General features: G+C 45.1%; 2 protein-coding genes across 2 annotated transcripts in view; both read left to right on the forward strand.

Annotated features, from left to right (window-relative positions):
- The first annotated feature begins 5,995 nt into the window (after window positions 1-5,995).
- On the forward strand, window positions 5,996-11,701 carry dhh (desert hedgehog signaling molecule). Its single transcript, XM_062458524.1, has 3 exons — window positions 5,996-6,875; window positions 9,894-10,155; window positions 10,350-11,701. The coding sequence occupies exons 1-3, from the start codon at window positions 6,567-6,569 to the stop codon at window positions 11,156-11,158; spliced, it is 1,380 nt and encodes a 459-aa protein (XP_062314508.1). The 5' UTR covers window positions 5,996-6,566; the 3' UTR covers window positions 11,159-11,701.
- Window positions 11,702-14,269: 2,568 nt separating this feature from the next.
- The window catches only part of kmt2d (lysine (K)-specific methyltransferase 2D), a 31,376-nt gene continuing 30,615 nt past the window's right edge, over window positions 14,270-15,030 (forward strand). Inside the window, exon 1 of the mRNA XM_062458526.1 lies at window positions 14,270-15,026. The gene's annotated coding sequence lies outside the window, so the exon portion shown is untranslated. The remainder of the gene's footprint in view (window positions 15,027-15,030) is intronic.

Genomic DNA, 15,030 nt, shown 5'->3' on the forward strand with positions numbered 1-15,030 from the left:
AGCCGTTATCCGTTATCAAACTACTTGACTATTACTCTCCACGAACCATTCCAAGAGTGTTCCATTATGCTGCAATTGCAGTGACAATTGTCTTAGTAGCTTAGTTTTTACCTTGTATAACGTGTGTAGAGAGAGTATTCCCTCAATCATCCTCCTCCCTTTGCTGTATCAGCAAATGATGATGATCTGGGTGAACCAGTTGTTTTCCCATGTCACCAGCAGGGTACAGTGTCTCCCAAACTCACCGTTTCACCTAAAGATTTACCTGATGTTTATCCCCTCTCACTGGTCAGCCATCGCATATTTCAATGTACCTTGTGAAAGAATGCGCTGGTTTTGGGGAGCAGAAAGGTTGAATGTGGGTGGGTGAACAATGGGGGGGTGATGGATGTTCCCTGTCAGGTGACTCAGGGGCATTTTTGTGAACATTTCTGTAGAAGCTCATAATTAGTCAGTCCAAATGTAAAATGATCAACTATGGGGGGGGGGGAAGCTTTTGAAGTGAGAGTGTGACAAAGCCATGTCTTGAGAAGTCATTCTTGAGAATTTCCTCAGGGAAATAACGTTTTTATGGTTTACTTTTAAACAGGACAATAAATCAATTTCACGTGGTTTTTCTAAACACTGTCTTGTCGTTTGTCCCGCGTACTTCAGACAAACTGTTACGTCGTATGGTGGTCTTTGACTCGAGATGGCTGTTTTGGTTTGAGCCCATCCCTATTCCCGGTGGATGTGTGTGTGAGTGTGTTTGAGTGTGAGTGAGGGTGCGTGTCTGTCCTCCCTGTCTCTCCACCCCTCACTGCCCTTCTTTAATCAGGGCCAGAAGAAAGCCGTGTTTTGGCCCGTCTGTCAGCAGGAGCCCGTCGTGACGCCGCCGCCGTAGCCTACGCTTTCCCGCTCCCCCCCCCCGCTCGGATGCTACCGCTAGATAAACCGTCCAAATCAGGAGCAGAGGCGACGCTTTCTCGCTTTCTCTCCTTCGCCCCCTCTCCCCCCCCCCACCCACCCACCCACCCTCCCTTGCTTCCATCCGTTTTCCTCGCCTATTATTCATTTCCTCTGCCATTTTTCTCCCAAAGTCAAAAGAAGATTTGGGGAGGGGGGTGATTAATTCGTCTCCCTCTTGATTTTTGTTTTGCATTTCTTTTCTTATTTTCTTTTGTTAGATGTTCAAATTGAAGTCATTACATTTCTGCCTTTGTTTTGTGTTTCTTTTCCTCTGCTAAAAGGGAGTAAGACCAATTGTTCCCGGAACGCTACTTACATATCAGTCCCGTTGTTGACCCTGTGGGATGAGGGCACACATTGTAGAGGCATGGATTTGAATGAATACAGAAATGTGTGTGTGTGTGTGTGTGTGCTATTTCAAGTGGAAGTAAAGTCTAGCGAGAGAACTATCTGTTGTAAGGGAGAGTAACAAAGTGAGAAACAAAGAGAGTGATAAGTGCACCACACTGTTAGGGCTTTGTTGATTTTAAGTTTGCCATTTTTAGCCAAGTGGTAAAAATGTTGTTAGAAATTAATGTTTCACTGGTGCAGTGTCCAATGTATATCAGACTGTAAATAGAAGAATTAGCAACCAGTCGAACTGACAAAATGTGCCGCACTCTAGGCGGCAAACCCCTAATATGTTTATATTTATTTGTCTAAAAGGGGGGTTTATTTGTCTAAAACTGCACATCCTTGGGGCCTGAGTCTTACACCTGCCCATGAAGACTTCAAAATGACCTCTTGGAGGTCCCCTAAAAGTTTCTTATTAATTATTCAAAAGACTATTTTGTTATCTTATCATTTTCATTTCCACTTTTAAATGTTATCAAATCTTGTTTGGAATTTGATAATGTTTAACAGTAACTTAATATTACCCTCCCTGATATTCACTCTATTACATCGAGCCATACTGACGCGTTCAATTATGAACCCGTCTGAAAAACCGAAATGTTTTGGTACTAAAGACTTATGAAATAAATATGACCCCTCAAACCCCCTCAGTTTGAACTCTGCTTCTGCTGCACTTCCACTTCAGACTGCTCAGTTAGCGAGGGAATAGAGCCACGGACAGACACAGACACGCACACATTCCTGGCATCATAGACCCCCACAGTCTGCAGCGTCCCATCAATCAAACCATTGATTTCCACATGTTTTTTATCAGACATTAACTGGGGATGTTTTCATTTTAAGTTATGGCACTACCGTGTATATTTACATTGACAGCATGAATGGCTGTATGCCAAATGTACTGTTATCATTTATTTAAGCAAGACAGTTTACAGATGCACTTGGTGCCTCGTGTAAGTGATTAACTGCATCGTCATGGCCCCAAATATGCAACCGTGTTAAGACATTGCTGAATGAATACACAATTGATGACACAATTCTCCAACAAAAGTCACACAACCGCTTTCGGTCTTTACGTTTGTGTTCCAGATGCACCATGCCCTGGGCACCACTCAACCTCTCTGTTCACCGTTTCCCGCCTTAAATTCTCTGAAATGTAAATAAACAGGACAGAGTTAAGCTATGTAAGTTCTACATCTGGACAAAAAAAAATTTTTCGGGAAATATTATCCCTTGTTTACAAATTATCATCCAGATATAGTGCTACTGTATCCCATGTTTAGTGTTTTGAACTACTAGACCATGCCAATTTCATTTGGTGTCACTCAAAGCTCACCATGTGCTTAGCGACTCGGACCTAACCTTGGTTCCAACCGAGGCATTCAAATGGCACCACCCCAAAAGTAGCACAACATGGTTTATAAAGTGTCGTAAGAGTACAGCCTAGGTAACACCCAGTATTTGACTGGTTGTCCAGCGTATGGTAGACAAGGCAGGAGACACAGGCACCCTGTAAGGGGATGAGATAGGCTATCTTTATTGTCAAAACACACGAATGAGGGGAGGGGGGGCGCAGATTAGCTTCCCTGACAGTCGGCTGTTTGATGTGCGTGCCAAAGTGCATTAGGGGGCTATTATTCCCGCCGGTGGACGTTGGCACGACGAGAGCCACTCACAGGAAAAGGCGAGACCTTCTCGCTAATCAACTGATAACGGGTCACACTGTCCATTTGCCGTGGCCGTGCCACCCCACTTGCCTGCACACTCACGGCACACTCGCTTCACACTGAATCACAGGCCTTTCCTGCTCGTTCTCCCGGCCTAGACCCATGACCTGGGCTAGTCTAAAACAGTCTGTACTCACTCATGACCATGACACTGTGTTTGGGTAAGTAACCTACTGACACAAGCTGATGGCTCTGAATGCTTGGAAGGGTATCTAAATCTGGCAGCAGGTACAGTATCAGAGGTATAAAGCTATAGCTAACCTCTGACCTGCTTGTCTGGGGCCAGGAAGTTCCACCCTGGTCTGCTATTGTCCACCCCCACACCATCGCCTTAGTCCCAGAAGAGACCAAAGCCCTTGTGAAAAATGCCTCTTTATCCCCCCATATACCAGAAGTCCATATCTCACAGCCAGTGGAAGAAAGTGTACCAACACCTGGACTAAACATATGTTTACGTACACACGCCGTGTACACACATCGTCATGTTTATGATACATGCGCTATAGGGTGATGTAACTGTGTTCTCTCAGGTGAAGGGCAGGGAGCTTTCGCCCCAGTTGGCGAGGCACACACAAAAGGCTGACCACGTGTCGCAGTGAGGGCTAGAAATCATCCAGAGCTCTGCTGCCCCCGTCAAACGCACCACCCTGCCTCTTCCTGCCCTGATAGCAGGGGTGAGAGACAGTCAAGAGAACTGGTGGTGGTGGGGGGGGTTTAGAGAAAGGGGGAGGGGGTGTCAGCTCCTTGACTGCCCCCCCCCCGCCCCCCCTCCTCCTCCTCCCTCCCTTCCCGATGGCCTCTGTCAAAGGAAGTGGATCCTGCAAAGTGTCTATTCAGCTTTAGGAGAGTCAAGATAAACACTGGTTTGAAATGTCAAAGCCAGCAGCAATGGCGAAAGCCAAAGGTTTTCCCGGCTTTCTTTCAGCTAGTAATGACGATTCTCAATTAAGAAAATCTCAGTTGTAAGACTGCGACTTTATATGGAGACTAGCAACCAGAGGTAGAGCATTCTGGGCACAAGCGACACTCCCTGAAGGGGCCGAGCCGTGATTCTCTCGCCTGACGACGGTGAGCCCCAGGTGCAAGTGGAGCGCAGGCCGCCCTCCCCAACAAACAGTGAGAACAAAGCGAACAGGGGTAGACGAGCCCGGGGGCAGGAAAGATCTCGTTTTCTCTACCGCGGCTTGACAGGAAACCCAGCCATTCACACAGCCATATACTCCCATCCTGATGTGGAGGAGGGACAGCCGCTGAGAGCCAGGAGGAGGAGGCTTGGGGAGGGGGGGGGGGGTGTTGGGGCCCTGAAATAAAAACTAATAATAATGACTTTATTTCCATCTCCCAACTCTTAGATGTCTGCTTCCTTCCCCTCGCTTTAATGTCAGATGAAATCTTTTGGCTTGCATGAGTCTTCATGGCAGACATGTGGGGTGTTTGTTCATATGAAATGTAATTTTTTTTGGAGGGGTGTGGGGGGGGTGTGGGGGGGGGGGGGAGTTGAGTCCGATTAAGGCTGCTCCCCTGCACTTGTCGTTATGTGTTACGTCTCTCATCTCTTGATCAGAAGCCCAGCCCTGGACTTGCCTCCACGTTTGACACGAGGGCAGGGAGTCGCAGCTCATCGTCCAGCCCCTCCCTCCGCATGCTCGGGGGGTCTCGAACCTTCCTCCTCTTTGCACTAACCTGTGTTGTTCGGGCCCGTGGACGGCCCTGTGAAGGAAAATCTACCCTGCCTGTATACAGAGTTTTCTTCTTGTCAGGGAAAGTTAAGTGATGCTGGTTTGACGGCAGCCCTCAGAAGCACTTGTAAGAACTTGTAAGGTCATACTGTGTTGATAAACCGAAAATAGGGATTGATTTGGGAGAAAGTCTACCCCAGAGATAGTACAGTAGAGAAAGATAGAGAAAGTAACATGTATTCTATGTGCTTTTTAAGACAAACATACTGATATATTGACTGTGGATCAGTTCACTGGTTGCACACAGCAACACATGTACCGCGTGGACACAGTGTGATCCAAGCCTTTTTGGGATTCGTATAGAGTGCATTTTGTCAGACAGTCAGTGAGTGCCGTGGGGGACAGTGACACACTTTCACCTGCAACTCAACCCTTCCGCAAATCATTAGACTGTGCAGACTATTTGAGACACACACGGATGATATGCAATTTGTCTCAAAGCCTCTTTCTTCCGTAGCCACACGGAGACATTATCTCTTGTCCTCTTTAATGACTCCTGTAAATACCAGCTATTGTTCCGAGACGGATAAAAATAATACGCAGATAGAGCCAGCGGGTGTTTCCAGTGAAGGTCTTGGGTGTGAGGGGGTTCAGGGGCTGCGTATCAGCCCCGGGTCTCTTGGTTCAAGTGGCAAACAAAGGAAAGGTGCGCCGTAAGTCAGGGACTGTCGGCCAGGGGGTCATGGCTGCGGCGACTCTCCAGGGGCAGGAAGCGCTTTTTACCCACAACTTGAGTCTTACCTTCAGGCTGGCTTTTTAATAACGCTCACTGCCTTACAGTGAGAATAGGTAACCCAATATGTGATAAGTAAGTAGACATGGAGAGTTTAAGTCAAGTCTGAGGTGTAATAGAAAGTTAGATTCTGAGTTCAATTCAGGGGGAAAAGTAAGTGTAATAACTGCTGTTCTGAAAATGAATCGTAATATCTTGACTGTACGGCTTTTGCGTCAAAGATTGATTAGTGTGATTTGTGATTGAACATAGGCTGACATCTTCCTCCTTTCCACCTCAACATTTTGTGCGTAACGTTACGCATGGCAGAAACAATGGTAATCGACATTGCTCCCTCAAATGGGGAAAAAGTATAGCCACCTTTTACCAACAATAAGTGCTGCACTAAGTACGTAAGTAAGTAATCATGTGTTGAATTGGAGGCGTGTGCTGTCGCATTGGGAGCGCGCAGAGGAAGGGAGGGCAATCTCGTCCAGACACTAATAAGACCCAATGGCCGGCGCACTGCGTTTAAGAGCGCTTAAACGCGAGAGAAGACAGCGGACGGCCAAAACTTCACGAGAGTTACTGCTGAACCGAGGACAAGGATGCGATTGACACTCAAATAAATTCACAAGGGAATCTTTACCACGCGGCTCAGAAGAGCAAAGTGCCGGTTGGGTCTGCGTATTGCTACGAAACTACCGACACAGAGAAGCGATAGATAACTGGAAGATCCTGAAAACACCTGTCTGACGACAGATACCTCTATCTCCAAAGGACCAATAAGGATAACATGTATTCCCATTTACATCAAAGATATTTCTTTGATTTAAAAAAATAGCTTTATATATTGACAAACACCCTCCTACATCTGAATCTGTGAATTTGGAACTTGAATTAGTATTAAAGTCATCCTCATTTATTACCCCTGATCTGGAATGGACCTGGAACTGAAAGCTCTTCGAATGCAAACGCGTGACCAGACCTGGGCTCTCATGGTGGGCTTTGTGGGTCACTGATACCCGGGTCCCAGAACATTCCCCAATGAAGCCGTCCTGGTGGGCACGCCTGGCACCACTCAGCCTGCTGGCAGCGTGCACATGGGCATGGCTTGTCCAGGGATGCGGACCCGGCCCGGGTCATGGCATCCGCACGAAGCCTAGGAAACTCACCCCGATGTCCTACAAGCAGTTTGTCCCCAACTTCTCGGAAAACAACTTGGGGGCCAGCGGGAGAGCCGAGGGCAAGATCACACTCAACTCTGAACGTTTTAACGAGCTGGTGTGTAACTACAATACCGACATTGACTTCAAAGATGAGGAAAACACCAGGGCTGACCGCTTCATGACAAAGGTAAACCCTCAAGGTTGAAGTGTGTGTAATGGTTAATCAAGCCCAATCATGCAAGCTTAGTTTCATTTCTGAAGTGTGAATACGGGCTTCAAGAATGTATTTGATGGGTCACTACCCTCCATTGACCTTAGTTAGGTAGGCCTGACTAGTGACCGGGGTACAGTAAATGTGGGGTTAGTATTGGACCTGTACCATGGAGAGTGATGCTCCCTAACCGGAGTCAAATTGCCAGGTTCTCTGACTCTGGGAGAACATCCCTCTGCTGGACGCTAGGTGAACTACAACCTTCAGGCCTAGTGGATGGGGTGGATTGGGTGTCAAAAGATGGGGTGTTTCAATAAAGTATGTATTACAGTTCATATAGCTTATACAAAATGTGTATACAAAGTGCCTTGCTCCAAAGTGACATTCTCAAAAGGACTACAAACAATTTGATAATGACCACGTGCGACTTGAGAGGGCGCCTTGTCATGTTTTGTGTTTTTCAAGCATTTCCAGTTTAGCCTTGACGGCCAGCCAATCGATATAAAGGTGTTCCGCTATTCCCCTGAGAACTTTCTTCTTTACCAAATTAGTTCGGTTAAGGTGTTATATTATTTTTTTACCCACACTCCCCCTCAGTCCTTTGTCGGCATGGGGAGATCAGGATGTAATTCAATATTATGCTCCAGGAGAATGAGTTCCCCCTCAGGATCATTTCCTTTTAATCTTTAACCAAACTCTTTGTTGCCCCAGTAATTAAACGATTCCTCTGGTTCCACTTGCTTGGTCTATGTGTGCATACTAGGTGGGATATGCATGTGATGCACATAACCTTGCATAGTGTACACTGGGGAAAGAATGTGTGCTATGTAGAATAATTTATCCTTGTATTGAAATGTTTTTTAGGTCATTTAGAGTTTTTGTTGTGCTAAATCCCTTGTTCTAAACTGGCCTCCATAAAGAAACCTGTAAAACGTGCAGTTTTAAACCCCAAATTCTGTCTGAACAATGTCCCTCTTCAACCCTTTTTTTAGACAGTTCCCCTGGATACTGCATTCAAGTATTTTAGGTATTGGTTACTCAAATAGAATTTCCACTCGGCCCATAATGAGTTAAGACAAAGAACCCCGGCAGCACTCATATCTGACCTCTTTAGAATATCAAGGAAGCCACAGTGTGATCTTGGCATTTTGATTTGAGGTCACAGAACAATAAAAGCCTTGTTGTTTTCCACGCATCATTGATATTTTCAACCCTCTGTTGTCAAGTGTGTCATAAATTTGCGTTACAATGTATCTCATTGTCTCTTTCTCAGCAGTATTACACACATTTTTTCCCACAAAAAGTGACTTGATCTAACAAATAGAAATGTGAAGAACACCTGTGATCAGTTATTCGGGCCTCAGACCTTAGAAGTGGTCTGATGTGATACGTTGATGGGGGATTCAGACGTTTCACTGAATCTACTGATCACTTAATTAGATTCAGACCATTTTGAGATCTTTTGAATTATTGTGCATTTAAATCAGTTTTACGTTTTTGACTTTCTAATCAATGCTTGTAAAGTATGTGATGAAAATCTGTGGTTGCCTGTGTGTGCCCTTCTAATGTCCAGTCTGAGTACGTGTGAGTGTGTGTGTGTGCACAGACTTGAAAGAACTTCTTTGTGTATCATTTGGAAACTCCGAAAGGGTCGCCTATACAAAATTCTCGCCTGTTGAAGTAATGGTCCTGTCGGAAAAGCCGCATTGTAGTTTTGACAATGAAACGCCTCTCCTCAATGGAATTGCAAGAAGAAATGTGCCCAGTTTGTTTTCAGTCCCTCTCTCTTTCTCACTCTCACTGTCACATTCCCAAGTGCATGCCCATACATTCCTCCCCCTCTACCCTCACACTTGCCCTGAACCTTGCTGCCTTGTTGCGCTGCCCCTCGCTCTCACTCCCTCTTCCTCCTCTCTCTTCTCACTCTCTCCCTGATCTCTCTCACACTCTTTCACTGGATCACGGTCAACACACTTGGTTTTTGTAAGTTTCTCCTTCTATCTGCTCCAAACCCGGTTACTGGCGCACACGCCTCCTGTGTTTCTAATATTCTGACCAATCCCAATCGAGCTTGTTGTTTCATCGTTGATGCAGGGAAATCACTATGCTGGCTTGACAGTACAATGACATGGCCCTCTTTAGCACCATGTTAACACAGCAGTCCCACATTCAGAGACATCTCTCAGGAGCCGCTCCTTTCATGTGGCAGCTTGGAACATTGCGCTCGTGTAGGCGTAAGAGTATCCCTTTCTGATCAAATGTGTCAGGGGTGACAATGAGGAAAGTCATCACTGGATACAAAGAGAACGGCCTTGATTCTTCTGTCATTCTGTGAAAAAGAACCTCAGGAATGTAGGACAGTACTCGACTGGATACAGTAGCGTTGTCCTCAGGTCAGGAGGGGTGGAGGGTGACCTTTTAAAGCCTCGAAAATATGCATGCGTATATTTCCATATGTATTTTTCTCTCTCTCGTATGTAAATATGTGGAAAACATACGGAGTGTGATGTATATTGCATTTGTTGTGTTCGCATGTTAGCGTGGCGCCTTTCCAGACATGCTGCGGTATTTGGCGCTGCTTGACAAAGGTTTCAGTGGAAGACAGAGAGGAGATTCTGTGCTGCAGTCACACCGGACGTTAGACAGGGAACTCATATCTGCTCACTGTCTCAAGTTGGGCGTATAACTTTGTTAATGAGTGATGAAAAGTGTCTCGGTCACCTCCGCTTGAGGGGGTTTCAGAAGGCAACAAGCGTTGCACTGGTCGGAACAGAGCCAAGTGTATCGATGTAGATAATCAACAGAAATACCATAGGCAACCACGGGTGTGTGCACACACCCACGTACACAAACACACAAAAGTATGCCCATAATGCGACAACCGCAGCTCATGAATCAATAATAGGCACTGGCCTTTGAGAAAAAGAAAAAAAAAGACTTGCAACTTTATTTCTCTGTGTCTCCCTCCGTCTCTCTCTTCCCCATCTCTCTCAGCGCTGTAAGGACTGTCTGAACAAGCTGGCCATAGCTGTGATGAACCAGTGGCCCGGTGTGCGCCTCAGGGTGACGGAGGCCTGGGACGAGGACGGCCACCACCCCCCCAACTCCCTCCACTATGAGGGCCGAGCCGTGGACATCACCACCTCGGACAGAGACTCCCACAAGTACGGGCTCCTGGCCCAGATGGCGGTGGAGGCCGGCTTTGACTGGGTACACTACGAGTCCAAGTATCACGTCCACTGCTCTGTCAAAGCTGGTAAGACCACTGGGACGTATTGCATAACGTTCACTGCAGTTTTCAATGGTTGGCCTCATCTGGCTGGTCCTTGTCCTTATCCCGGCTGTAGGTCTACTACCGCAAGGTTAGTGGCCAATTGTATTATTGTGTCCTATTCACTGTCTCATTTCTTCAGTAAGGTATTGTCTCTGTCTCTTGTTTCTCTCCTTCAGATCACTCAGTGGCAGTGGAGAAGGGAGGCTGCTTTCCGGGATGGGCTCAGGTGACCGTGGCCGGGCAGGGACAGAAGGACCTGTCGTCTCTGGCTCCGGGGGACAGGGTGATGACTTTGTCCGAGTCGGGTCAAGCCGTCTTCAGCCGTGTGCTCTCGTTTCTGCACAGGGACCGCGAAAGCAGGTCCACGTTCCTGGTTCTGTGCACGGAAGACAGCCACTGCCTCGCCCTGACCCCCCACCATCTTGTCTTCCTGTCTCCTCGCTACAAACTCAACCCCAGTGAGTACCCGGCTCTGTTCGCCAGTCGAGCCAAGCTGGGGGACTATGTGCTCGTCTATGTGGCCGGTGGCGTTCAACCATCCAAGATCATGTCTATATCTGTGGAGGAGGGGGTAGGTGTATATGCGCCACTGACTGAACACGGCACTCTGTTTGTGGATGGGGTACTGGCCTCCAGCTATGCAGCCGTGGAGGACCACAGACTGGCACACTGGGCGTTCGGGCCTCTCAGACTATTGCTCTCCTTCAGCCAGCTGGTTTGGGAAGAGAAGCCACCAGGAGGAAAAACCACCGAGTCCAAGTTAGGTGCCACAAAGAATACCTATTGGGGAAGACCAGTGTTTAGCTGTGTGCATGCCAACAAAGACATTTCAAGTTACCGTAACAATCTCACAGTATCTCTTATTAGAGACGTTGTGAGGAATTGTGACACCGTGCAGGAGGAAGTGTCAAACGTGCACTGGTATGCCAGACTGCTGCACAGCCTTGGACGAATATGTCTAGACGCAAAGTCATTTCATCTTTAAGGGACCATTAGTTCAGCACTGGGACACTGCTACTGACTGCTAATGAAAAACAGTGTCATTACGTACATAGATTTAAATTGATGCGTCTACCTTTTTTCACTTGTGCCATATCATTTGTCATTGCACTGAACATGGTTTATTTGCTTTATTTCACTCACTGGATTTGCAATGTAATTTATGTAACAATTTTCACATGACATTCATTTGACATTTTTATGGTTGGTTAAAGTAAATGTATGTAAAATATGTGTTTGTACTGAGAAGTGGTATGGGCATAACTGTCTATATAAACTGATTAGTTTCTTAAATTGTACCGTTAACTCATTTAATCTATTTCCAAGAAAAGAAATGGTTGATGTCCATATACTTTATTATTCCGGTAAAAGAGGAAATATTTGCCAGAAACAATAAAAGCTTTATTTTTGTACCTTTTGAATCATAATGTATAAATGTAGCAATGTATTGGACACCTAACTTTTACCTTACTTTTTGTTATATCTTTATTACCACAAGTAATTAAACAGATGTAATATATGCTAAATATCTACTCGTGTTTCTTGAATCTTTTCACACATATAATAAAAAAAAGATTTCCCCCCTTTCAGTTTATTTGCAAACAAATGTATAGAGGACAGAATGGAGTTATCTCTTGGTCTATTTTGTGTAAGTCACAAGGGGCTGAACACCAGGCGGATGAGAAACAATGACATGTTCTCCCTCAAGCTACCTCATCTCTCTGAGTGTATCATGCTTTACCATGCTTTATCATTTATTATTTTGAGTGCACAAAGGTTTCAACATGTGTCAACAGTACCCATGTTGAATAATCATAGTTGTTCCAAGAAGCTCCCTTTATCTGTGTATGCCAAAACGGGATGCATGATATTCACTGTAGTCTTGATCAGTGTTCGACACCCCCTTGTGGAGGGGTTGACCCCATACTTAAATGATGCTGTTACAAAACATAACAAAAAGTGTCTTGTTGATTTCCTGGCAAGAGATACGAAATCCCTTCCATAAAAAGAACAATAATTTTCCTTTTCCCACGCTTTAATAGAAGTTTTAATGCAAAACACCATGTGGGATTTCCCCTTGAATACCATGTTATTTCATTCTGTAAGTAGTCAGTAAAACAAAGTATCGACTCAAAACTAGTATTGAGTAAAGTGGTTACCACTGCAATGTTGTCTCTGACACCAATCCACAATCTAATGACTTTCCAATCAACTTAATTTTTCTAGTCTTATAATTACAAGTACACAACTAGAACAAAACTCAAAAATAATTCTGTTTGTGTCCTACACTTGGGAAATTAGACAGGATTTGCCTAAAACCAGGGTAATGCTTTTATGTAACGGCAGGTGGATGATAACAGGCACATTTGTATTCCAGAGCGCTGAATAGAGGAGTCCAAAAATATACAATGAGAGCACAAAATTGTATTTTATTGTTGTGCTTCGTTTTGTAGCAGACAGATGTGGAGGTATTCCAGGGGATTATCCTTGAGATAGAGGAAGCAGATGGGAACGCACCATGAACGCATTACAGTAGCACCCTCTCACATCACTGGCATCAATCTACCCAATAGGAGAGGCCCACTACTTATCCACATAACCAATCAGTGTTGACTGTGGAGTCATTGCAGGTTAACCAGTCCCAGACCTCCAAAATCCAATCCCAATTGTGCTCAAACTGAATAGGCGTAGACTAATCCTGTCAGGGGCACCAATATCTAAGTATCTTAATCGCCTGTTCCAATCTGAAAATGCATATGACCATTAGGTGCCTGGATGACAATGAAACTATTTTGAAAGAATTGAAGGGATACTGTCTTGTACACTCATTGGCAAAATAATTTGAAATCTCTGAACAGACTATTGCCTCCTGTAGGTCATATTCATGTTTGAACTGAACTTGTATGTCCACAACAGCTAACTGAAATGGGTGAGAAGGTCTGCCAGTTAAAGAAGGCTCTATGAAGTGTGTTCAAATACTAATTGTGGTAGATCATGTCACGTGTGTCAAATGTATATTTGCAATATATTACACTGGGGTTTTCTGATGATTTTGTAATAAGTGCTTGTGAGTAACACTTCTGGATGGCCGTTTAAGGGGTTCTGGACGGAACTTAACCCTCGTGCTGCCTTCGGGTCACATGACCCAAAGGTTCATAACGAACCATCGTTGTGTTTACCCAATTTTACCCAATACAAAAACAAATTAAAATAATTTTCTTTTAACCTTTGCAATGTGGGGGGTCTGAGACAGCCCAACGGTTAAAAGAAAATGCTTCACTTTGTCTTTGTATGCGGTAAATCTGTCGCAATACGACGGTGGGTCACAATGACTGATGGGTCAGAATGACCCGAAGATAACACAAGGGTTAAAAGATCTTGACCTTGCAGGCCTTTAAATGTAATACTGTGTTGGGGTAACCTATGGTGCAACAGCCCGTAGACTGGGGGGGTTTGGGTAACGACCCCCCCCCCCCCCCCCCCCCACACACACACACACACAGTCAAAGGTTTTTTGTTTTAAAATCATAATTGAATACAACATGAGGGGAAAAACTGCTAAAAGGTCCACTTTTTGAAGAAGAAAAAAGAACCTAGGCTGGCTACGGGCCTGTGCAAGAGCTTGGTGGTCTCCTTGGAATGGGTTCTGAGCAAATGGAAATTGCGAGCCAGTCATTTGGGGCCAAGAGTTGCTGGTGAATTTACAAAGTCACTCAGATAATGCAGGGCTATGTATTATTTAACTTGTCAGAAAGCATTGTGTATATAGCGTATTAAGTTATTTCTGGCCATGTATTCATTAAAACGTACAAGTTACTAACTAGTTAACTTCCTAATTAGATACTGATTATTTTTCAGTTACAAGGGGTTGTACTTGGACTTGGGGGAGATCAGAGATCCCAACTTTGGTCCAAAAGAAAAACCCTTTTATTTACCATCAACATGAATCTCTTTTTTGTGCTTTATTGTTAGTTGTGCAATAATCTTTCTCTACTTACAGTACAAATTTGGCTTATTGTGCCGTGCGGTGTGGCGCGTACACAACTAGTTGTGTTTGACGTTGTTGTTATTAGCCCTAGCTCTTTGCTAATAAGTGAGGTAGTTAGCTATGCGAGCTACTTTGCGCTAGCCAGAAGAAGCCAATGGACGAAAAACATTCGATGCAGTTTGATGATGTTGACCCGGACAAGGGTATCTTGTTAGTTCATACGTTAGGCATTGAGAAACTATGTTACTCTATCAACGCATTTGAAATATAATGGCAATTTGTTTTAATGGAAGATCAAATAGGATTGTTTTGTGTCACTTGACAGGACTTGTCTCGGCAGTAATTCTACGACTCGGTTGGTAGCACCAATCTGCTGCAGAGACATCGCGACAACGCCAGCTAGCAATATTAGTCTAGCTAGCTCTAACTACTTGCAATGTTAGCTATTGTAGCTCAGTTGGTTATTACTACCTACCCCTGACTCGGTAGCTAATTCAGCAGGTTTGGCCCATCTGATTCGAGTTACTTATCACAAAAGGTGTCATAACTCTCTCAGTCCATGATCCGGATATTTGGGCTCGAGATGTGTGCTTTCTGGGTGACTAGCTCATTCAAAGGAACTACTAGCAACCTAACGTTTTCAACGTCGTCGCTCTAGTTATCCAGTCCCCAACGGCGTGCTTGCTGGCGTTAGGCTAACGCGACGTAGAACTCTTACTAGCTAGCTAGCCACCCGCCGTGCACTTCCCCCACTCCTCTACCTTTTCAGCCGGCTAGCAAGTTGTAGCCCGCTGCTTAGAATGAAACAACCAGGAATGTGGCTTTCCTGTTCTGATGTATGAGGACACTACCATCAAATTGTAAGGTGA

The sequence above is a fragment of the Osmerus eperlanus genome, chromosome 4 (assembly GCF_963692335.1).
Source record: "Osmerus eperlanus chromosome 4, fOsmEpe2.1, whole genome shotgun sequence".
NCBI lineage: Eukaryota > Metazoa > Chordata > Actinopteri > Osmeriformes > Osmeridae > Osmerus > Osmerus eperlanus.

Excerpts from the sequence above, each read along its gene's own strand:
- dhh (XM_062458524.1), top strand. The coding sequence starts at position 6,567 with ATGAAGCCGTCCTGGTGGGCACGCCTGGCACCACTCAGCCTGCTGGCA. Across the intron at positions 6,876-9,893 it reads CTGACCGCTTCATGACAAAG|CGCTGTAAGGACTGTCTGAA; the intron begins GTAAACCCTCAA and ends CATCTCTCTCAG. Across the intron at positions 10,156-10,349 it reads CCACTGCTCTGTCAAAGCTG|ATCACTCAGTGGCAGTGGAG; the intron begins GTAAGACCACTG and ends TCTCTCCTTCAG.